The 23,796-nt window shown below is 39.7% G+C and overlaps 1 protein-coding gene across 30 annotated transcripts in view; it reads left to right on the forward strand.

Annotated features, from left to right (window-relative positions):
• ank2b (ankyrin 2b, neuronal) overlaps window positions 1–23,796 on the forward strand; it is a 138,822-nt gene that overhangs the window by 64,061 nt on the left and 50,965 nt on the right. For 22 of the 30 annotated variants that reach the window (XM_044021150.1, XM_044021161.1, XM_044021171.1 and 19 more), the window contains exons 1-7: window positions 7,524–7,682; window positions 14,813–14,914; window positions 17,625–17,723; window positions 19,456–19,554; window positions 19,699–19,797; window positions 19,956–20,141; window positions 23,517–23,540. In XM_044021150.1, coding sequence (XP_043877085.1) covers window positions 7,539–7,682; window positions 14,813–14,914; window positions 17,625–17,723; window positions 19,456–19,554; window positions 19,699–19,797; window positions 19,956–20,141; window positions 23,517–23,540 — 753 coding nt within the window. In that variant the 5' untranslated portion in view covers window positions 7,524–7,538. Of the gene's footprint in view, window positions 1–7,523; window positions 7,683–14,812; window positions 14,915–17,624; window positions 17,724–19,455; window positions 19,555–19,698; window positions 19,798–19,955; window positions 20,142–23,516; window positions 23,541–23,796 lie in introns of those variants that run through there. The other 8 variants (XM_044021160.1, XM_044021159.1, XM_044021164.1 and 5 more) reach the window with 2 other exon arrangements.

The raw sequence follows: 23,796 nt of genomic DNA on the forward strand, positions 1-23,796 counted from the left end.
CTAAATGTATGCGTCTGTGTTCACGGTATTTTTTTATTTTTTTTACTTTTGTTTGTGTCTGCAGTTTTGTTTTCATTGTCATCAAATATACGGCAGATTAAATACAAAAAATAACAACGCTTTTTGCATTCGCAGTCACTTCCACGAATACATATAGAGTTATATCTTCATGAGGAACCTTATTATTAACCTAATCCTAACCTAAACCCAATTCTAACCCTAAATCCAGGTCCTAACCCTGAAAAAGCACACAAAATGTCCCCACAAGGTCAAAATGTCCTCACAGAGACAGGTTTGTGCGTTTGATTTGACCTCACAAAGACATAAATACACACACTTACAGATATTGCATGGACCCCGCACCTTTCTTGGATGCTGAAGTGGGATTGGCCAAATCCTGCATGGATTACAGCGTTTGTAATAATCTGGTTGCTGTGGCAGTGGCACTGTGGGACACTACAGAGACACCAACGGTATCGCCATGGCAACCGAGAAGGGGAGAATCCAAAGTAGCAGCAACAACGGTCTGAGTCTGCTCTGGATGCACAGAGGCAGAGAGATTAATGGCTCTGTGTTAGGGCCATGTATATATAGACTTATATATGTGTATATATATATATATATATATATATATACATAATTCTAATACGTATATAACGAGACCGAGTGAGTGAGAGGTAATAATTTGAATTTCATCTCAAGACTGAGAAGCAATTGCAGGCAGAGTGAGGTCAACAAGGTGTGATATTACTCTTACTGCCTGGAGACTGAGCATGTACAGTATGTGTGTGTGTGTGTGTTCCAGGTATTACTCATGTTGTGGGGACCTAAACCTGTTTACACCGTCTCATTTAGGCTGCATTCACACCAGCCACACTTAATCGAACCGATCGCGCTTTAATTTCAAGTGACCCAAGTCAATGCAGGAAGTGGACTACAATGCAGGGCATTGTGGGTAAACACAAGCACGATAGCCGGGAGAAATTGAAGCGTATGTGTTGTTTGTTCACATAGAAGAAAAAAAAAACAAGGCTGATCGGATTTGTCTTGTCTTCTCCTTCAGTAATTCTTGATGCAGCGCCACCTCAGGCGAGGAGGGGAATACATGATTTAAAAAGGTTTGGTTCGTTTTTCACTAAATTGCGAAAGTGTGAAAACAAACTTGGACTGGCTGAATGTTGCATCCCCCATGAACCGAGTCCCCAAACATACAAAGTCTAGTGGACTACGCTGCTAGAAAAACCAGCATAACTGGTCGCTAGCACAGACCAGCATTTTGTTGTGCTTTGGTGCTAATCCAGCATTACGCTGATCTATGCTGGTCTTTGCTGGTCTATGCTGGTCCACCAGCATCATTATGCTGGTCATTGCTGGTCTATGCTGACCCATGCTGGTCTGTGCTGGTCCAACAGCATCATTATGCTGGTCTATACTGGTCTATGCTGGTCCACCAGCATTATTATGCTGTCTATGCTGGTCTTTACTGGTCTATACTGGTCCATGTTGGTCCACGCTGGTCTATGCTGATCCACCAGCATCATTATGCTGGTCCTTGCTGGTCTATGGAAACTATGCTGGTCTATGCTGGTTTTTCCAGCTGGGTATTAGGTGTGAAAACGACCTAAGGGGACTTGTCTTCCTTATGGGACAAAAATCAAGTCCCCTAATATAAATGAGGACATTTTAAGGGTGAAGACATGTTGTATGGTTAGGATGAGGCTACTATCTGTCCACATCATTCCTCTGTGCAGATATTCCTGCTTCCTCTCTCTCTCTCTCACAGCTCTGTGGGTGTTTGGCCTGCTATTTTTATTTTATCATCTCTCCACACACACACACACACACACACACACACACACACACACACACACACACACACACACACAGACCACTTCTCTTCTCCCTCTCTGTCACTTTCTTTTTGTTTTTTTTGTTTGTTTAATGCTCAGGTTGTTCGGTATAAAACATTGTTGTCGCCAAACCAATTCACTTAAGGAGATGCTCGGGAGCAGCTCGCTAAGATTAATTTGTCCCACCAGATTCAGTCCAGGCATCAGTGTGTGTGTGTGTGTGTGTGTGTGTGTGTGTGTGTGTGTGTGTGTGTGTGTGTTTGTCCTTCATTACTTTGTCCTTTTCTTTTGTCTGGAGAAAAATACAGTATGAGTCACAAAATCATACAAATTGGTAGTGAAGGAAACATCTACAGTACAAAAACAAAGCAGTTCAGTCGTCCACTTACACATTGCCTCACAACATTTCTCAGTAGATTTTAAGACATTAAGACAGATTTTTACACAGTTTTTATTAGAATTTTTTATTGTTTTATGTGAAGTATAACTTTAATGGGGACATCTTGATGGATTTGTCATAAAAAGGGGTCAAAAAAAGGGTCAGTGCAACAGAAGATGGGACAATCAGACTGTTAATCTGCTTAATCTCCTATTTGCCTCATGAAATGAGTGTGAAATCATTTTTAAAATAAATGTTGTAACATGTTTTCAGGACAGACGCAACACGTTTGTGGGCTTGATATGTGTATCACAAAGGTTATTATGGGATGTGTGATCGATAATATCAACTATAGGTTGCCAGCTGTACCTTTTAAATACCTAGAATATATAAAAAAATAAAAAATAAAAAGATATTTCTATGACAGGAACCTATAAACCACGATTAAGAACGTTCCTTAATGTTTCCTTAAAAAAAGATAAGATATGTAATATGATATAATATATAAGTTTTTTTTAGAATTTCCTGATGGATTATTTCACGTTTTATGGACTATGGATGTACCAATCCAATCCACTTGATTTATAGAGCACTTTTAAATGAATGAATACCACAATGAACACAAATTGAAACCAGAATAGCTTTGAATGTCAGGCCTCTAAAGTGTCTCACAGATGGTCAGATGTGAAGGACACAACTGCAGATGTAAGCATCCATTTTCTCCAAAGAAACATCCATGCATAAAGCTTTTACAAATCTGTGTTTCCATAGCAACACTATCCTATCCTCCTATTTCTATAATTCATTTTTTTCCTCAGTTGTGTTAAAGTGGAGCCTATGCTTTATTGGTGGACAAATCTTCATGGTTTAACTGAACATTCTTTTAGTTTATGCTGCGATGGAAGGTTTAAGTCTCCATGGCAACCAACTACAAACTGTCCACTCAGTTTTTTGTTGGTTTTTTTGCTTCACCCAGACCTGTATTTGTACTGATTTGTCTTGTGTTTTCATAATGGATTCATTTGATGAAGTTGTTGATGTAATTGTGAGGGAAAAGATTTTGACAGTGGTTTGTCAGCTGAAGATAAAACATCCTGTATATACATATTTTACAAAATACAATGAGCAGGGTTCCCTTGAAAGTTTTTGATGTTGTGTAAGAGAGGAGATAAGTTGATATTTAGGTTCATGTTGCAAAATGACTGAGGTTGTGTTCAGGATATCTTTGACTACCACCATACTGTAATTCAGACATTTTTATTGTACAGTTGTTTCAGAAATTTCAAATGAAAAGTCCCATATTTGCACTTTTGAGATGCATTCAATGACCCTGGTAAATTTCATCACTTAGGTTCACCCTCTATCGTTAAGCGGCTTCAAGATGCGTTCAAATGCTTGTGGAGAAAAAAATAGATTTCCTTTTAGCAATGTAATCATGGATAAAGAAAGAAAAATCTGTTCTGTAATCAAACAAATAATGGAATAATGTCATATCCAGGACCATCTCTGGTCTAAATCTGGCTTTAGAGCTCTATGTTGAATATTTAATCCCAGATTTGTGATTACTTGGACCTCCTCCTGCCGTATTGCATGCAGCACAACATGTCACATGGACTGTACTTCCTGTTTTGGTTGCCTGCAGTGTATGTAATTGGTGCTGTAATCTTGAGCTGATAGGATGTTAGCTGCGTCAGTACAGTACCTTCTCTCTTCTCTAATAAACCCCCTTCATGCTCTTCCTGTCCACACGCTTGTCATCACATTTCCCTCCACAGCAGGAACATAAACAAGCGGCTTTAACTAACATCCCCCCACCCAAGCCAGAGAGCCATATGGTCAAACACAGATTATTTTGACAATGCCTGCCCTGCCCACTCGGTTACTAAACCACAGAGGGACAGTGAAGGCAGGCTTGATGTGAGGTCTAGATCTCTGCAGTCAGGGACTTTCATACTTCAGTCTAATGTAGTTTACCTGTATAGGACCAGGGATGACCTCATCTGCTCTTAATTGGATGAGTTTGTTGACGGGCAACCGCTCTTCAGTAAGGAGATTGGACAAGACTGAAAGTAAATTACATCCAGGGGAAGGTTAATGGAAATTAAAAGACCTCTGAAGTGACAGACCGGTGTTCGGTCACGTCTCAGTGTCTGTATTCTTACCCGGATTGGGATTGTGCCAGCATTCAAATGTCTAAACAATTTCCTTAATATTGGTTCTTAAAAAGTCCAAAACAATGTTTTCTGTGCTTCTGTAGTACAGGTTCACAGAGTCAAAGCTCACTTCATGCCTATAGTCACAAAGTACTATGGAACACAAACTAAAGATTCGGATTTTGATTTGAAAATTGGAATTGGGTTTTTGTCTCCACACAGCTCTAAAAATAATCCAATCTGGGTCAAATTAATTGGAAAAAGTCAGACATGAGTCACTTTAGCCTGACAATGTGAACGTAGTGAAGTTTATCTGAAACAAATACTGTTGTATGAGGCTAGAACGTCCTCGCAGGAGTTATTGAATCATCCTTGGTGTTGCGTTTGTTACTTTCCCCACCATGACCCTCCGCCCTGGTGCCCTAACAGTAAGCTAGTTAAAATATATCACATACCGTACATGGAATCATATATAACCGTGTTAAATGTAAAGATCAGGTCAACGACCTGAGCGTGTGTGCATATGTTCATGTATGTGATATGTGTGTGATGCCGTGAAAAATGACCTCCTGTCATGCCGCCACAGTTCAGTTGACCTCATACTGTCAGAGCAGAGACAGGTCATTTGTCTCACCTTACATCTGCGGGATCTTTTTGAAAATTGCCCTCTATTAGTTTCCCCATGTTCTCTTGATCTTGTGTCCATGAGGATGAGAAATGTATCTTTACTTCTGACGCACATTACATCTGTTCATTGAGTGGATCTATATTTTATTTTACTTCACAAAGTTACAAAAAACTCCCATCATGTCACTAGAGATTGTGTTTGAACTTCAACCCCACAGCAACCCTAGCAATAACGCCAAGAAATACATGGAAATTTGATTTTATTAGACAGCAACCTGCTATTAAACAAGCCCCACTCTGATATGATGTTATATTTTGAAGTTATGAAGATCCTTCATCATTTAAAACAAGAAAACATTTAAATACTTGTAGGTGGATGCTTAAAATCCCCATTACTTTTCTTGGGGTGTTCCACAGGGCTCTGCACTTGGTCCACTTGTTTTTGTGACGTTTCTCAATCCTTTTGGTTTTGTTAAAAAGAAAAAAAAAAAAAGGTCAGTAAAAGGTTAGAAAGATTTAATGTTAAGTAATTAGGCCCTGAACGGTCAAAGCAGGCTTAATTTTAGTGGAAAGCTAAGGAGAGATTGTTGTTTATAGCTTATGATCAAGATTATTTTGGTTTCTTCAAAGCGTTGAGTAATTCTTTGTTTTTTTTACTCATCTTGACTTGTGCTCTTGTGACAAGATGCCTTTTGTGGAAAACTAAATAGTAGCATTTGTTTTTCAAAATGCAAATTTAATTAGTTCCTTGTTTTATGATGTGTTTATGAGGTGTTTGGTTGGTTTTCGTTAAGATGGATTTGCATCTCTAAGAAAGCAAAAGTTGTGTGATTGTGTCAGAAATGGTAACCGTGCTGTTTATATTCATTCATTCATAGAAAACAGCAAAGCTGCTTTGTCATGTGGTTTTTCTCTGACGAGCTCGACAATGAGGATTCTTTCTCCCTACGCTGTCGCATTCAGTGACTGAGAACTGTTTGGGTTTATATTGTCAACAGTAAGACAATTGTGTGGAATGTCTCGACCTACAAGACTACAAAGAGAATGGGGACATTTTGTATCCCTGATGTCAACAGACAAGGACAAACACGTGTGTACAGAGTGAACACAAACACACATCTGACCCTGGTTGAGACCAAAAACACTAAAAACTTACATTGGAAACTGGTCACCGAGGCTTCTGTTCCACAGCGGCACATTCATTCTTGGAGACAATCAATTGTAGTGAAAAGGTCTGGGTGGATTTAATTTGCATCCAGTCCGGCCGAATCAATACGTGCCTGCTCTGGGCTACAGCCTGACACAGATCTGAATTAGCAAAACACCCTGGCAGCTTCCATTAAACAGTCAGTGACATGAGGTGCAGTGATGGCAGGCCCAAAGAAACATCCGTGCAGGGGTCAACTTATATGACAAATACTTATATTACAATACTTAACAACTACACCTTGTGGCTCTTTCTCATACACGATGAGGACTTGTATGAGCAGTGTTGTCCACCCTTGGTCTTTATGTACCAAGATGACGCCTGGTGACAGACCTAAGAACTTTGCAGTCTTGCACTCAATCAGATATTGCAAAATACAATAAGCAGGGTTTCTAGGGGTCCTTGAAAGGTGTTTCAAAAGGTCCCTAAATAGACATGGGTCATTGAATGTTTTTGAATTTTGTGCAAGAAAGAAGTTAAGTTGATATTCAGGTAAATGTCCATGTGCCTAGACTACACAGAACAAACATTGAGAATGTTTAACCCCGGATAAGCATTGTCAATGAAAACACTGAAAACCGTCTATCTTTTTAAATAAAAGTTCAGGTCCTGGAAAGAAATTAGACCTAAAACTAAAAATGAGCTCATATGAATAAATGACATCTTCCTGACAGCCGATCAGAAAGGGAACGTTTAGGATTAGGCACAGATTATGAACAATTATGTAGAAGTGAGAATATTTCAAATATTTTTTCGTTATTAAACACAAAAGTTCCTTAACGTACTTTCTTTGCAGAGGCTTTTTATTTCGATCTTCAGTCTGAGTGACATCTTTGGACCAAGTGCTTCATTTGAAACCTTGCTCTCATATCAGTCCATGCTAAGTGTCTCTGATGCATGATTGGCATGTTGCCCTTTACCAACCACCCTCCCTCTGTACCTCCCTCCCTCCCTCCCTCCCTCTCTCTCTCTTTACATGCATAGCTCGGCTGGTGGGTGTAAAAATAGCCATGACGGGAGGTGGTGTAGTCCGGGTGGGGGGAGATGTTAGTCAATGGTCAGAGAGTTGGAATTAGCAACGAGGAAGAGCCAGCACTGTGCTGTGCTGCCAGGAGAACCAGGACTTAAGTCCAGTGAAGTGGTTTAGAGGGACATCAGCTCTGCTGAGCCTCTGGGGAAGCAAGGTTTGGCCTGAACTGGACTGAGGGGGTCACCCCCACCCACCCACCCCCCACCCTGGATGGTAGCCTGTTAGGTGGATTATCTGACTCATTAAATGCTTCCTTTACGCTCCGATGGGATAGACCTCTAGACGTTGCATCATGGGCAACGCGGCCATGTGTAAGGTGTGCGGCTCGGACAAGGGCCTGCGACAGGCAGCGGGGAGCCAGTCCCACCTGGACCAGAACTCGCCGCCAGACTACTTCTGTGTGGACCACTTCCCCGAGCAGCCCCCACTGACTGTGGTAAGAGCTTAAACTGGTCGACTGGCGTGTGCAGCTCGGGCTGAGAGAGAAGGCTCTGAGTAACTTTTATTCAAGCAAGAAGTAGGTCGTGAATGTTGAATGTGGAGTTATTTTGAGTCCTAAAGACAGGGTTCTGCGTAGGTGTCACAGATGAACTGCTCAACTTTCCGCATCAGCTGCCTTTGCACGGAGCCCATCCATTTTTCTGCTCTTAAACATGTGATTTTTGCAAAAGGTGTGAAGTGGGAGCGACTACTACAGTGTTGAGGGTGTGAGCTTCTGTAAAGTGTACGGAGGCGGTGGTGGTGGTGGTGGTGTTTGCTGGGTGTGATACAGCTCCCTCTCCTCTCCTTTTAAAGGCCAGTGTGACATTTTTGTTCCTCAAGTGTCTCTGCACAGCGGCGCGTGGACTCTCGTGGCTAATTTGAAAAGCTATGTAACGACATTAGTGGCATGCGGCTGCCGCTGTGCTGCTACTGTGAGTACAAGGCGAACGTATCACTCAGTTCTTCCACAGCGGAGTATAATATATATGTCAGTGGGGCAGCAGTGTTTTGTTTGCGTGAGGAATTTCTTTTCCCTTTTTTTGTAGCACTGATTTTGTGTATATCAATGACTTTTTACAACTATACAAAGATACTTATGAGTAATATATTCAATAAATCCTCCTAATAATTGTGTTTGTATTGTTGTAAAATCACTTTGTTTGGTTTTTGTAGACTTTAGCAGCTTCACCTAATTAAACCTTAAGAAGGAGGAAATGGCAGAAAGTTGTGAAAGAGTTTTTTTTAGATCCTTTTTGGTATCTGAAGGCTACCGTAGTCCCCTGACGTGCTTGGTGGACCTTAAAGTGAAGGATATTAGATTATTTGTCAGAATTCCAACAGAACTACTGTATATTTTAAGCCCTTAAAACACATCATTGTAATCAGTTGTGATATCAGGTACAGGGCTGCAACAATGAACTGAATAACACTGATGAATAATTGCTCCATATGACAAAGAAGTCATTAAACTGAATCATTTTGATTTGTGGACGAAACAAGACATTTGAGAAACGTCATCATTTCCAGGTTTGAAACACACTGATCAACATTTTCTCTCATTTGATGGCCCATGATCGAGAAAATAACCGTTACAGCCCTAATCAAGTATCACTCAACTTAAAGATTAATTGCCTTTGAATACATTTTAAAAAAAACTTTTTGTAATTTTCCAATTGTATGTATTATTTCCATCTAAAACTGCCAGAATGGAAAAGATGTAGCACATATTTTAGCTGCTTTAACCCACAGATGAATGGATGGATAAGGAGGATAAAGATGAAACACAAAGAGAGAAATCAGACTTTATCAGGGACAAATCGATTCCTCTAACACGGTTGTTTTCGTGTCTCCTACGGTGACTGAAGATTACAATAACAAACTGCAGTTTATTGACGAGACGGTGACAGAGAGAGAGATTCATGTTTTTTAGTGACGGTCTCACGAGAGTCTTGTGTCACTTTCACTTCCAATCCACTTTCCAGGATCATATTGTGTTGCGCTAATGTGTCTTTGAACCACGTCCGAACCGGAATGGTGACTTACAGACTTCAAATATCAACATATTATTGTTTTAACCCGTAGAACACAGAGCATTTAAGCTGCTTTTTTTTTCCATTATTATGATAAAACATACGTACAAAGGCTATAAGAAGGTTAACTAAAGTGTCTTATATACTGTTTTTCAGCACAACCTCTGATGACATTATTTTCTATACAAACACACCAGAGCAAAAAGTATCCAATTTTTTTTAAATTTTTTTAAAACATTCATTCTGATACAATAAACTTGAAGAAATATACTTTAATGGTGTCTAAAAAGCATAAAAAAAATCAAATCAAATCAAGGGGGATTATATATATCATTCATGCCTCAAATACATGAGAATCATATCATTTCTGTGACATTTATACCACACAAGTGATTATGCCATTAATCAAAAATGTCACATTTAAACATCTTTAGTTTTATTTTTGGACATTTCTTACACTGTCATTATCCTTTTTGTACTGTGTGAAACCCAGCGACTTTCCCAAACATCTTCTGGTTTTAGACGAGGCCTATTCTGGACGACTCCATGCCTTGACTTTTGACCTGTGACCGCTTCTCACTCTGAGATATCCATGTGCAGCTTTAAGTGCCTTGTATATCCTCCTACATGTAGTGGTCAATTATTTATATATATATATATATATATCCATATATATATATATATATATATATATATATATATATATATATATCCATATACACACAGAAAATACTAGTACGTGTACACTAAATGAAACCGCTGTTAAAATAGGATTAATATTAATGTGGGGTAAACACCTCACACCATCAAGAAGCGTATCCTGATCTTCTATGACCATTACAGTTTTTTTGACATGAATTATTCTCATTTTAACTTTATACTTATAACAAGCAATACACACAAGTAATATTTGTAAACCACAAAATGGAGTTAAAGCCACAAGTTACTCCATTTCAGGATGTCCCTGTCCTTGTAAATTTCCTTGGTTGACCAAAGTCAGTCTATGTAATTGGGAAATGTTTTCTCTTAAATGTCCAGGTGTTGACATATTGTGCCCCCTAGAGGGCACTATGCATTCTAAGAACACACGTGTGTTGAATCTCTGCTGAGTATATAGTCCATGTTTTCGTATTTTAAGGCAATGAGGACGTCGCAAAAGCTCAGGAATGTCCAAAATGAATCCATTTCCCTCATGTTTTTGTAAAAGTTTGTTTAATTTTAACTTCCTCAAATCGTTCAAACTCCTTGTGCCCCAACTTTACTAGCGTTCATACCCAATCAGTCCTAAGCCATGAGTTCTGTTCTGGTGGATTCCATAGCGCTCTGTAATCTGAAAGACCAAACTGAACATCATGTTATGAAACTTGTGAGGTTTTGTAGCAACTGGAACCTCAATCAACTCCAGTGTGACGTCGTTCCCAAACGACTTCTACAGAAACGGAATCCACTAAGACTCTGCTGACAGACAGAAAACCATGTTGTCATGGCTACCTGCACGGATGGCAGTGCTTGTCTCCGTGGTAACTGGCAGTGCTGAGGCCACGCTCCCGGCCTGGGCACCTGTCTCTCACCAAATATGGCCGTGTACGTGTGTGTGTGTGTGTGTGAAAGGGAGGGTTGTGAGGACGGCCGTGCATTATTGATGCGGCTCCTTGTGATGAATGTTTTATGTAAACGTGACGTTGGAGGAGCTTCAGGACGCTGCCTTATCATTCTTTGAAGGTCTCGGACTAATGTGGTCGTCGAGACACATCCAGGAACAGATTGTTAGAGATATGATTATGCAGTAGGGTATGTGATGATATCAAATGTACTCCATAGTGCAGTCAGTTTTATGCCTTTTTCCAGGCCTTATGCCAGGTTGTCCATCCACTTGTCCATAAGTACATTTGTCCCCTTCTTGTAAAAAGGATATCTTAAAAAACCTCTTTATTGGACTTTGGTGGTTAATGATCAGAGACTCTTGTTGCCTTGAACTCTTGTGGCATGTTTCAGTATAGTATGTTTTTTTTATTGCGTTTCCAATAGGAAAAGTACCAAAATAAGTGGCCCCAATTTTTCCATTTTTCCATACCCTTCCCTTGGGTTCCCACAGTGATGGTATGGTCCAGAACGGGTGGAGCTAGACTCACGACAGGGAGGAAAGCGTCACTCCCTTGCAAATGGTGTTTCTTCAACGCCCGCAGTCTATTCTCATACGAAGCTTGACATCTGGTTGAGACAAACAGCCACAAACCCGAGCAGGAAACAATTAACCGCTGTATGTCCTCTGTTGTGTCACGTTTGATGTCGTTGTTCGCACTTGTCGCACCAGTACGTCACGTCACGTATCTCGAAACTCAAGCCTGACCGAGGACTTTACAGTTCCCCATTGTACCGTACTGTACCAAACCCAGCAGTACCATGATGGAAACACGACTTTAAACATTACTTACTTATTATTTATTGTAAGTCATTTTGGATAAAAGCGTCTGCTAAATGACATGGAATGTAATGTAACATTCTTTTGTTCTGTGAACGCGGTATCATGTTATCACCTTGAGTGAATTCTTTTAAATTTGGCACAACATTTCAATTCACTTCAATTAAATCGTATTTGTATAGCAACAAATCACAACATACACTATCTCAAGGCACTTTACATAATAAGGCAGTGACCTTTAAAATATTATAGAGAGAAGAGAAAAACCAAAAATTCATACAATGAAAATGGCTTTTCAAATTCCTTCCTTTTAAGGGCACATTTACACATTTAACTATGTTTTCTTTTGAAAACAGTATTTTCAAATATTAATGGCGTCCAGCAGAGGATTTTGACTATGTATCCAAACTGCGTCCTTACTATTACATCTGAAAACAGAATGTATACCACATGTCCAATAATGTGTATTGGTTTCACACATGCTAATGTAACAGAAAGGTGTATTTCTTCGCTTGTAGTTGTTAAAATGTTGAAAGTAAAATGTTGAAAACTAATAGCAGGGATTTCTTTTGTGAGACTGAAGAAGTGTTCAAATGGAAACTTAAAATAAGATGATTTAAGAGTCAATAGTAAAGCAAATGCAGGTAATGAAAGATCAAAAGCCTCTGGATGACTAGAATAAAACAGCTCTGGAGACAAAGATGTAGACACCAGGGTTTCAAACCTCCTGAAAGTGTCAGGGTAGTGTGGAATGTAGCCTAAAGCCTAAATCACTATGAACATGCTGTAAAATGTTTACTTTTGTTCGGCTGAAGCTTTTTCTAACTTCTCTTTGAAATGTTCCTTTTAAACTCATGAATAGAACTGAAGACCTTCACGTTCAGTATCCATTCATCTTTTATTCTCTATTTCTAGTTGATCCACTCGATCATGACCTCTCGTGACCTTCAGTCTTTTCCATCTGCACGGGAACATTCAAAACACATCACCGTCAAAGGCGGCGACCAGGAGTTATAAAACTATTTCTGTAGGACGCTCTCGCTGCCACACATTTCCCTTTCTCTCCATCTCCAATCCGTCACGATTCAGACACTCCACTTGTCTGAGAGTCATGTCGGTCCAAGTGTCACTATAGCAACCTGCCCCTTGTCGAGAAGGATGATTAAGGCAACGTCTTGCATAATGTGACTCGGCAGCTCTGCGGACAATGTGAGGATATTATCAGACACACTCGATTTTTCGGGGTAATGGCTGCTTTGTGCAGCGCGGCAAGAAAACAATGGCGACTCTGTGAGAACGTGCATGAGGCTGCATGAACAAGTATCTGTGGGACTTTGCAGTGTGTTTTCAGCCTCTTCATCACGAGACTGCACGTTCTTTTCATGATGCCGTCTTTGATAGATAAATGTAAGGGGAAATCCACATGTTGCAGAAGTTAAATTGGTAAATGGCCGCTCTTTAATATTTTTTATTTATTTATTTTTTAAACATAAGGAGACTTTGACACACACTTTGACAGGTGGAGTCCAGGGGAATCAAACGGCCAACACTTCGGTTACTGGACAATGTTCTCCAGGTGTAACCTTTGTTAACAAGTTTCGGCAGAAGATACACGCCGAAACTTGTCAACAAAGCTAAAGGAAAACTTACTTACGAACCATAAAGCTAACGGATTAGACTGTGTCGTAGCTGCAGCGCTATTGGCTACTCTAAATGCCAATCTAAATGGTGACAAGACCCTCCCACACAGCTCGTTGTAACCAGAAAGACATAAATATGTGGAGGCTACTTGAGCTTCCGTGAGTCATGGGAACTTCAAGTGATGAGTGTTAAAATGATCACATACACAAGAACACGTCCTGTCTGACAGGCTTCAAACATGAATCAGTGGCTTACTTTAACGTAAATATAGAAACTTTTGGACTGAAAGCAGCACTGGGACTTTGAGGTGATTGTGTCAGTGCGGCACAGCGAGTGTGACCATGATTGATGCAGTGCAGTTCTCTGCAGCAACTTAACAGCCACAGACCAGGGCTTTTCTTTTTTTCTGACTCAAGTAAACATCAGCACTGCAGTGTTTTTCGTTTTCTTTCTTTTTTTTTCTTTGCTCATCATCAGTGCTGAATTCTTTACTTTAATCTCAGTGCGGCAAAATATGTCATTAATGATCCACGAGAGGACGTCCCTCAGCTGCAAAGCAAACAAAACTGTTGCTGAAGTGTCCGTGAGCAAGACAGTGAGTCCCCGACACCTCTAGTGTGGTGCTGCAGTATTTTTGTGTCCGACCTCCGACCTGTGACTGTAGCGCATTCTGAGTGAAGTAAAAATAAGCATCGCACAGTATTTTTCCACAGCAGGAGCAGTGAGCTGGAAGATTTGAACGAGCTGTGTGAGAGAGCCAGGATTTAGCTTTAGTGAAGGCATCGGGAGAAAAATGCTGAATCATTCTGCTTCCTTACAGTCTTGGTCTGGTTCCAACTGCAGCTCACTTGGCATCGACAAACAGACAGGGGACATGTCCTTTAGAGACACTGTTGTGCACGTACAGGAGGTAGAGCTCTATGTCTAATCATAGATGCACAATTCTTTTCTCAGTGTCACTTTGGACCTTTCACAAACACTTTCTGTCACTTTCTAGAAAATGAAAGTATATTGTTTGCGTGGTTGGCTTTTGGGGTTTGAGACGTATGGTTGTGCATCACCTGCATCACTATGTTTTTTTGTGTTTGCTGTTGATAAACAAAGCTGAAGCTTGTGGAAGATAAAAATGGAGGCGGTTCAAGAATGGAGCCTTGTGGGACGCCAGTCAGTTTGTCATATGAAATGGTCATGAAAAACAGGGAACTTCTTATTTGATGGGGTCAAGATTCCCCTTCTGAGCATCACCTTTGAACTAATGATCGTATTTTATGTCTGGCAGTCTATTGTTTTTGGTTCAAATAATATTTGACTTGGCTAAAGTCCTGCTGTGTTTCATTCTTTGTCAAGAATATGACATGAGAGGCGGTATTCTTTCTCTCTTTAAGCAGTTTGACTACACTTTTATTATCTCTTCCAATGACAGAATGTAAAATGTTATGCATATATGGTGGATTATTTTTTTAAAATGTGTTCTTTCTCTGTTCCCTCTAGTCGGACAGTAACACCAGTTTCTTGCGAGCGGCCAGGGCGGGGAACATTGACAAGGTTTTGGAATATCTGAAAGGTGGAGTGGACATCAGCACCTGCAATCAGGTAAGATATGGTTTATATGTCATGCGTCGTTCAACACCAACTCACCATTTCACTTACAGACTTAGAAAGTACAAGTAAAAAACAAAATATGATGCAATGTACATTTTGATTTAAAGCTTTTTTTTAGTACAATATCTGGATTTCTCTAATTGTGGACAGAATTACCGTAAAACAATTATGCCATAGTTGTGTGAACACACCTATGGTTCTAATCATACCAAAAAGGGTCCGCATCAGTCTAGTGTTCCAAGCATGCTTAGTGGAGCTGCTATTCCCCCCCACCATCCTTGTGGGACTAATGCAGAAATGGGTCAATGACAAAACATACATTACACGGATGTGTAAAGTAGGATGCAGCCCACTGAAACATGCTTACGTAGCATGTTATATGCTGTCAACAGATATTTTGGGCAGAAAGAGCAACAGCCATTTCCTCTCTATATTGGAGTAGGTTAATGTTTGATCCGAGGGAGTTTCTTTATTTAGGTGCGGTTATTATCTAGCCCCCCTCTCAGCCCATTAACATTTCATCCACTGATGAAGAGAGGCGGGGAAAGCTGATTGGCTGTGAGCAGCTCTGTGTTGGCAACAGTCACAACGACCAGGCCGGTAAACAACAGTCATGAGGGGTGGAAATGTAACATGTGCCTGCAGCTCTGTGTGTGTTGCATGGAGACGTTTTTGTTGTTTGTTGTCGTTTGATTTGCACTGATCACTCGTGGCCTTGAAGATATTTTGGGTGCCGCACACACACGCACACATAATTCTTTTTTTCTCCAGAGTGATGTTTGACCATGAAATAACCTCAATATTCACACAAACACAGTAAAAACGACAGTAACATCAGTCAGACATATGTTCTGACACCCTTGTGACCTAAATGACTCCATTACAGTGATGAAGTACTGGTGCTGGTCTAAGCAGTTAATGGTTTTTGATACCCAGTGGACTTCCATCCTGTTTTACTGCTTTTCCAATGCTCTGCCACCTAAGCAACACCTTAGCGTTTTTGTGATATATGCTGTTTTTTGTATATAATTATGTGGAAAGATCTTCATGTTTGCTTTGGATGGTCTCCAAATCTATAGTGATACAACCACTTCATTATGGCAGGAGTATAGTTGGCAGCACAGAAGGTTCCTGTTTCAAAAACCCACTTCATTAAAGGCTTCTTCTTGGAGTTTGCATGTTGTCCGTGTTCGGTTAACTGGATACTCTGAGAAAAGGGGCCCTAAACATCCACGTACCTTGCGCTGCATTCAGACCTGGACTGAAGTCCAAATATTTTAATTCAGATTGTCTGGAGAGGCTTTATGTGAGAAGTTAAATGTCCACAAAGGTCACTCTCAAGTCAAATATGTGGATTTCAATGGTTCACCTACTGTTGTAAACATATCTGACACAGACTACATGACATTTTCTGGAATCCATGTACAAAAAAATTAATTTATTCCACAGAAATTAAATGAAGCATTTAGATTAAACTGTGTAGATGGTTAGTAGACACAATTCTGTCTAAACTTTTAGTGTATGAATGGGAAATTTATGCTTCTTCCGCTTTTGATTTTCAGTTTGGTTTACTTTGCTCTAGGGCCCCCCCCCGGCCTATTTTTCCTAGGGCCTTTAAACGCCCTCAAAACGCCCCTGGCATTAGAGAAGGAATGTAGAAACATGATAATATTGTTTAAATCAACAGGCACACTTTTCGTTTGACCTAAAAAACCTTTTTAGAGACTGACTGGTAGATTTAGTGTTCACTGATGCGCACATTTCTACTGATTATGAGTCAATTTCACCACATAATAAATTGCATCTAAAAAAAAACCAGGTTGAATAGACGTTAGAAACAATAACGAGGCGTTTCCAGACTGATTGTGCTCGTATGAATGCTGACAGAATGAGGTAACACATATGATAGATGTAGGAGTGGGTGGACCCGAGCACGTAAATGATAAAATGGTTTCTTGCCTCCTGAAGGTGAACGGATGTCGCCGTGCGGCGTGTCCTCAAAGATAAATGCGGCCCAAAGGTTTGCGGGAAGCTAAAGGTGACAGGAGATTATGCCCCGTGTTAAAAAGCATTGATTTGCTGTACTGCAGATGGGTGACAAATTAAAGGGAAAACCTGACAAATGGAGGGCAGAATTGGATGATTAACGCCCCCATACATGGGACACAATGTGTCACTGAATGGTGTGGGTGTGAAAGCGATATAAATCATTTTGTTACGATTGAATTTCGGCATGTAACTGGTGATAAATGTCCAAAATAATATTAATAATTTTACAGTTTAGCAAATTCAAAGCCAAGTGTAACCTTCATATTTAATCACATTTTACTCATAAACATCTTGTAAACACATTCTCAGTCATGTGATCTTACAAGAACAAGTAGATTTGCTTGTCTGACTTGACAACAGTCACATACACACATGCACATGCACACACACAACTATTTATAACCTCATACCCAGGCCTGGCTCTGCTCCACAACAGCATAACATGGCACAACATCTAACCCAACTTTGATCCCCAGCTTTGATATTTCAGTCTCAGTCTTTCTCAGGGAGAAATAAAGGCAGGATAGTGATGAATTCAGAGGAGGAGGAGGAGGTACAAAACCTTCTCTTTCCACCCTGGTCCGACTTTGTGCTTTGTTGTTGTTGTTGTTGTTTAGCCGGCCAACCTTTCCTCCGTGTTTCTTCTTTCTAGAATGGTCTTAATGCACTGCACCTGGCAGCCAAGGAGGGACACCTGGATCTGGTGCAGGAGCTGCTGGACAGAGGAGCAGCTGTTGATTCAGCTACAAAGGTAAGATATTGCCTCTCAAACTGCTAAGAACTGATTATTATTCTTGACTATACATATATTTATAGAGTTGGTCACTTTCAGCTTAGTTCTTTTTACAAAAACTGAAACTAAAAAAGCTTAAAGATTGATTAATCTTTTTCAAAGCAGATGCATCGCAGACTAGCCATTGTTAGCCATAGCATTAGGCTTAGTGTAAAAGCAGCAATCTTGGAATCTTGTGTCACAGTTTGTGAGTTCTGACTTGAGTGTGTGTGTGTTTCAGTTAAAAATTCGCACTAAAAACGTTGAAACTACAACTGGAACACACTATTAGCATAAATAGCGTAGGGAATACTGAGCTCATTAACAAAATGTCGTCAGCTGTGCGCCCCGAAATTCAGGAAGCTAACATTCAAGGTAAGGTTATGTTTTTTTTTTTGACGTGAAAGCTCAGTGAAAACATTACTGCTAGCAAAAGACGTGTTTACCACATTATCTGTGTCCTGCACCAAAGTCCATAGAGAAAAATTAGCATTTTTAGCTTCAGATACACAGGAGCTGCTGGTCGACTGCTGCCTCGTTTAAGAGGTTTTTGGAGCAAAAACTCAAACTCACCAAATAATACATTTGAACTCACTGATAGAGGTACAGTGAATCAACAAGTCCCGTTAAAGACAGAAAAAAACATCTTTGGATGATAAAATTGAAAACTGTCAGAAATGAACAGCTTTAACTAATGATTTTAGAGTGCAGGGAGTGAGCTGAGGAGAAAGTAGTAAACATGGTGGACCAATGCAGCTCCTGCAATGAGAGAAGGTCGACTCATTCCTTGATCAAACTGCAGTTAAGCAAGTGCAGAGGTGTGAGTTACCTCACCTGTTACACATTGGAATTGTTTACTAAACCTAGTGTGTAAACAGGTTGGTATCTTCTCACTATACTGAGACACACTGGTAACACTTCACGAGAGCAGACTAATCACATAATTATAAATCATTATCGTGCGTCAATAGTGCTCTATAATAACCATAATTATAAGTGTTCATGCTCATTTATACTGCTTTGTTTAAACAATAATTATAAAGCCAATGCCTAAAACGAATTCTGAACATATTGGGTTGTAATGTGCATAAATGAATATCCAATTATATCAATAATCGCCATACACTATAATTAATTTAATAAAGACGTACCATCTTGGGTGTCAATACTACATATTTGCTGATAACACTGTATTTGCGTGTATAAGCTTGTAATTAAATACTCATAAATACACTATATGTGATACTGTAAGTGTACATTAGGTGCTTTGAGTTATAAATACGAGTGTGTCTATACAGTGTCTGCCTTTTTTTCCAGTTTATATTATTTGTTGAATATAATATTGCTAGCCCTCAACAAATAGTCTGTTAAAACATAGCTGTAGCCCTCACACTACGGTAATTAACAAGACCAATTAGTAAAATGTAGTGAACACATAATAAATAGCCAAAATGTTTGTTATTAGCATTCATATATTCATAATAATATGTCTGGAACTCATGACTACTCACTGATTATTGTAGTTTGTATTTAATTAGAGATTATATTCTACTCAGTATTAAAAATCACCAGGTTTTATATCAGATAAAAGAAGAAAAAGATTGTTATATTGGTACTGGGCTTAAAAATGAGTTTAACAGTTGTCTTCAAACAATATTAAGTCATGCTGTATTGCATAAGTAACCAGTCCTTTTTTCCTAATTGCTCTCAGAAAGGAAACACAGCTCTCCACATAGCATCTCTAGCTGGTCAGGCTGAAGTCGTGAAAGTCCTGGTCAAACGAGGAGCCGACATCAACTCACAGTCTCAGGTGAGTCTCCGTCCACTGCTGCTGCGTGAATCCTCTCGAGAGTCAACAACACTAAACACCTCCTGGATGTTTTGTGCCATATAAAAGAATCTCGGTTGTGCATTATTGTCAGTGATAAGAGTGTCATCTGCCTGTTTTCTGCAGAATGGATTCACTCCCTTGTACATGGCTGCTCAGGAGAATCACCTGGATGTGGTGCGATACCTTCTGGAGAATGGAGGCAACCAAAGCACGGCTACAGAGGTGAGTGAGGACACTTCTTAAACATGCCGGGCAGTGGTTCCCCAGGATCAGGATTGAGGAACCCTGAAATAGACAATAAAGTTAGTCTGAAACATCTATACTAATCTCCTTGACCTTCCTTTTCCTCGACCTTCAACTTCCTGTCCTCCCTCTGCCAGGATGGCTTCACCCCTCTGGCCATCGCTCTCCAGCAGGGCCACAACCAGGTGGTTTCCATCCTACTGGAGAACGACACTAAAGGCAAGGTCCGCTTACCCGCCTTGCACATTGCGGCACGCAAGGACGACACAAAGTCGGCCGCACTGCTCCTCCAGAATGACCACAACGCTGATGTCCAGTCGAAGGTATGTTTCGTCACAGTGTCCGGCACTGGCATGTGTGACAGTCGAGCTAATGTGGCGCTAATGCGTTTGTGTCAGTTTGTCCTCACTGAGGTTATTTCAAAGCTAAATTAAGTGGGTTTTATTAGGTGATATTTGAGATACAGAATGATCTGATTCAAGTTGCCTTGGTTTTAATGACTTTGGCTCAATAAGACTGGAGTTCACCTAATGGTCCGTCCTGTAGAAGTGTTTAAACGGGAACACCTTATTTACATTTGCAGTTAAATGTGATCTGTATGTGGATACATAACTCTCTAAATCTCCTCTAACAATATCTTTGTTCTCTCTCATTATACAAAGTAGGCGAGGAGGTGGGAAGTAGGATGTTAACAGTACAATAGTGCAGACTTCATGTGTGGGCTGAGCTGTATTAATGACATTGCTGTTAATGACGTGTGTGTGTGGTGAGAGTTTTTCGTACCCACCACGACCATCATAAAATCAGCTCATGATGACGATGTCGATCCTTCCTGTCCAAGTTCTCATTATTTCTATTCATTAACATAACACGTGGGAAAATACTTAAAACTGGAGTTTAAACCTAGATGTGGACTCACTGAATATTTCCATTTCCAAATATTAAGTGCCAAATGTAACGCTGACAAAGTGCCTCACTATGTTTTTGATCGTATTTATCCTGTACATTTTGTTTCGCTTTAATCCCGGGTTTAAACAAATGTTTTCTCCAGTGTTTAATTGGCATTCAATCCTGGATCTAATGACAATTTGACAATGTTTTTTATAGTCTTCAGCTTCAATCAGCGTCATGTGTTTCAAATAACATCGATGCAATTAAGTTGCAATTGATTTAACAAACATCTCTACCAATTCAAAATAATATGAGGTTTTGTACATATGGCTGTCATTGGGTCACATCATGATAGTTTGCCGGAACGTTGTATACAGTACTGAGTGATGTCCACAGTGATAAAAGCATTAAGTATTTGAAATGAACAGAATTTCAACAGCTACACTTAAGTAAAATAACTTTTGATGTCTCTGTAACACATTACATTACAGTACAGTAACTGTAAAGTAATAGTGTAGCAATAATTTTATAATTATGATGACCTTATACATTATTAATCCCTGGGGGGAAATTGCTGTCACTACACAAACCCCAACAACAATAGAATATATTCTTATTAAAAAAATCAAGTAAACTATCAGTATAAAAGAGAAGAATGAGAATCATATACAATATGTTTCCATATGTGTCACAATAGGCAAGACAAGTTTATTATAAACAGTAATAAACATTAAAAATAAATCAATTAACCTACTAGATGTCTGGATATTACTTTATATAAATAACATGGTATTACTGTAACATTATCTCTACTACCATATTGTCACTTTGCTATAAACTGTCTCTTGTCAGATGTGATACCATTATAACATTATTTATGACGTCTGTTATTATGTTTCTTCTTATCCAGATACAAATCACATCAGGTGTAAATAAGGTCCCAGATTCTATAGTATCCATACTGTATATGTATGTGTGTGCGATGTCGTATATGACAGGAGACTAACTTGTCGTGTTGTACTTTCCCCCCCATGAGGTTGTGCTTGTATGTCCATCAGTCTGTCTGTGTCTTTCTTCCTCTCTGTCTCTCCTTCACTGTGTCTGTGCCTGCCACTAACTGGGTCTCTCCCTCTTCTTCTTTGTTTTTTTCCTTTTTATTCTCGAAACGCTACCGCTCACACACTTCCCCTCTCGTCACCCCTTCCTCCTTCTCCTCCTCCTCCTCCTCCCTTTGCTGCACCGGTGTCTAAGTGTAGCACTGTCCACTGCATGGAGTGTGCCACTGTCTGCAGGTTGTATGGTGCCGATATCTAACGCTGCATGTCGGTTGGGGGGGTGGGAATGGGGCGGGGCTTGTATTTTTTAAGACTGTTGGATGTCTGAGGGGTGGGAGGGACTTTAATTGATGATCCGGTATTGGTTAGAAGTCAGTTAACCATCAGTTTTTGAGCAAAAAGTTTGTTATTTACTTGTGACTGTTTCTCTGATACCGGACACTGGCTGTAATTGACGTGGCTTGAGTGAACTCTATTTACTGAATGTTTATCGTTTATCTTATTATGTAAGAAAACTTTAGGTATATACATATATGTATATATGTATATATGTATATGTATATATACATACATATATATATATGTATACATATATACTGTATATATGCATGTAGGGCAATGCCATATGTGGTTCAAGTGCTGTGATGAAGCTCACAGGAGAATGACCTAAAATGGCAGCATGTTTACACTCACACACACACACACACACACGACTCTCACACACTTTGGCACGTTTCTCAACAAAGACCTCGGTAAAACAGTCCAGTGACGACATCTGAAAGTAAAAATGTTATGATCACGGTGCCTATTCAAAAACTGGTTACTTGTTACTAAATTACATCTAAATTACATCTCCACTACAAATCCGTGTATCATTTGTTCATTCGTATTTCACAATAAAACGAAAAATATTGAGCTCAAATGAAAAATGTAGACAAAAACAAACGGATAACGAGCGCTTTCGGAAGGTTTGATGACACTACTCTGTATTATGGTGAATTTATTAAAAATAATTACTCATAAATATTCACAAAAATTATACACAGGCACCTTCCATTAAACTGAGTAGCAGTAATATTTGCAGAAAGTTTGATGACACTGCACAGTATTAAAGTAAAGTTATAGAATATTTTAAAATACAATTATTCGGGTCTTGCACTTTGTAGACGGTCCCTGCGCATACAGATCAGTGTAGTTTCTCCAGCTTATGACTCTTTTTGATGAAAACAATGTTGTAAATCAATTTTTATGAATGAAAACCATTCAATTGAACAGGTTTCTTTTCTTTTTTATCTTACATATAGCCCTTTTTTAATAATTTTGACCAATTAAAATCATTTTACATTAAAATGTATCCTTTATTTAGCAAAGACAGGAGCATAGATCGTACAAATAGTTACAGAGATGAGATAATTCCAGATATGAAACGCACTCAGAAAAGAGAGATATCATAAAGTAAAATGCAGAAGATCCTGAATCTGAACCCCTGAAAAAACCCTCATTCCATGTCCATGGTGCATAAGCAGTTTTATCAGATTCTGAGTTAATTACATGTTACTAAACTATCACTAGTTGTATCATATTCAAATTTGGACTCACTGCTGAAGCAGGGACCGTTAAATGACCCACTCCAGCCACGTCAGCCGGTCACTTTTAGTGTCTTGCCTGCACAGCTGTGCCTCCAGCTGTGAGCCGCTGTCATAACCATGACCTGACCTTTTCCCCTCCCCTTCCTCGTCCCTGCTGCTACAGATGATGGTCAATAGGACTACTGAGGTATACACATGCTTCCTCTCCTTCTCCACAGACTCACTGTACAGCCTCATCCCCCTTTGTCACTGTGTCAACTTTTACTTTTCCTTCCACACCTCATGTCCTTTACTCCCACAGCGCTGCATGGTGTCACTAAAGAATGATTAGGTTCATGTTTTCCAGTCCCGACTGTTTCTGTTTCTGTTGGTTTGGTATAATAAGAGGCCTCCATGCATGGCTGATGGCTACTCTGTCCTCTCACAGTCTGCTTTAGTTTTTT

This window comes from Solea senegalensis, linkage group LG3 (genome assembly GCF_019176455.1).
Source record: "Solea senegalensis isolate Sse05_10M linkage group LG3, IFAPA_SoseM_1, whole genome shotgun sequence".
Lineage (NCBI taxonomy): Eukaryota > Metazoa > Chordata > Actinopteri > Pleuronectiformes > Soleidae > Solea > Solea senegalensis.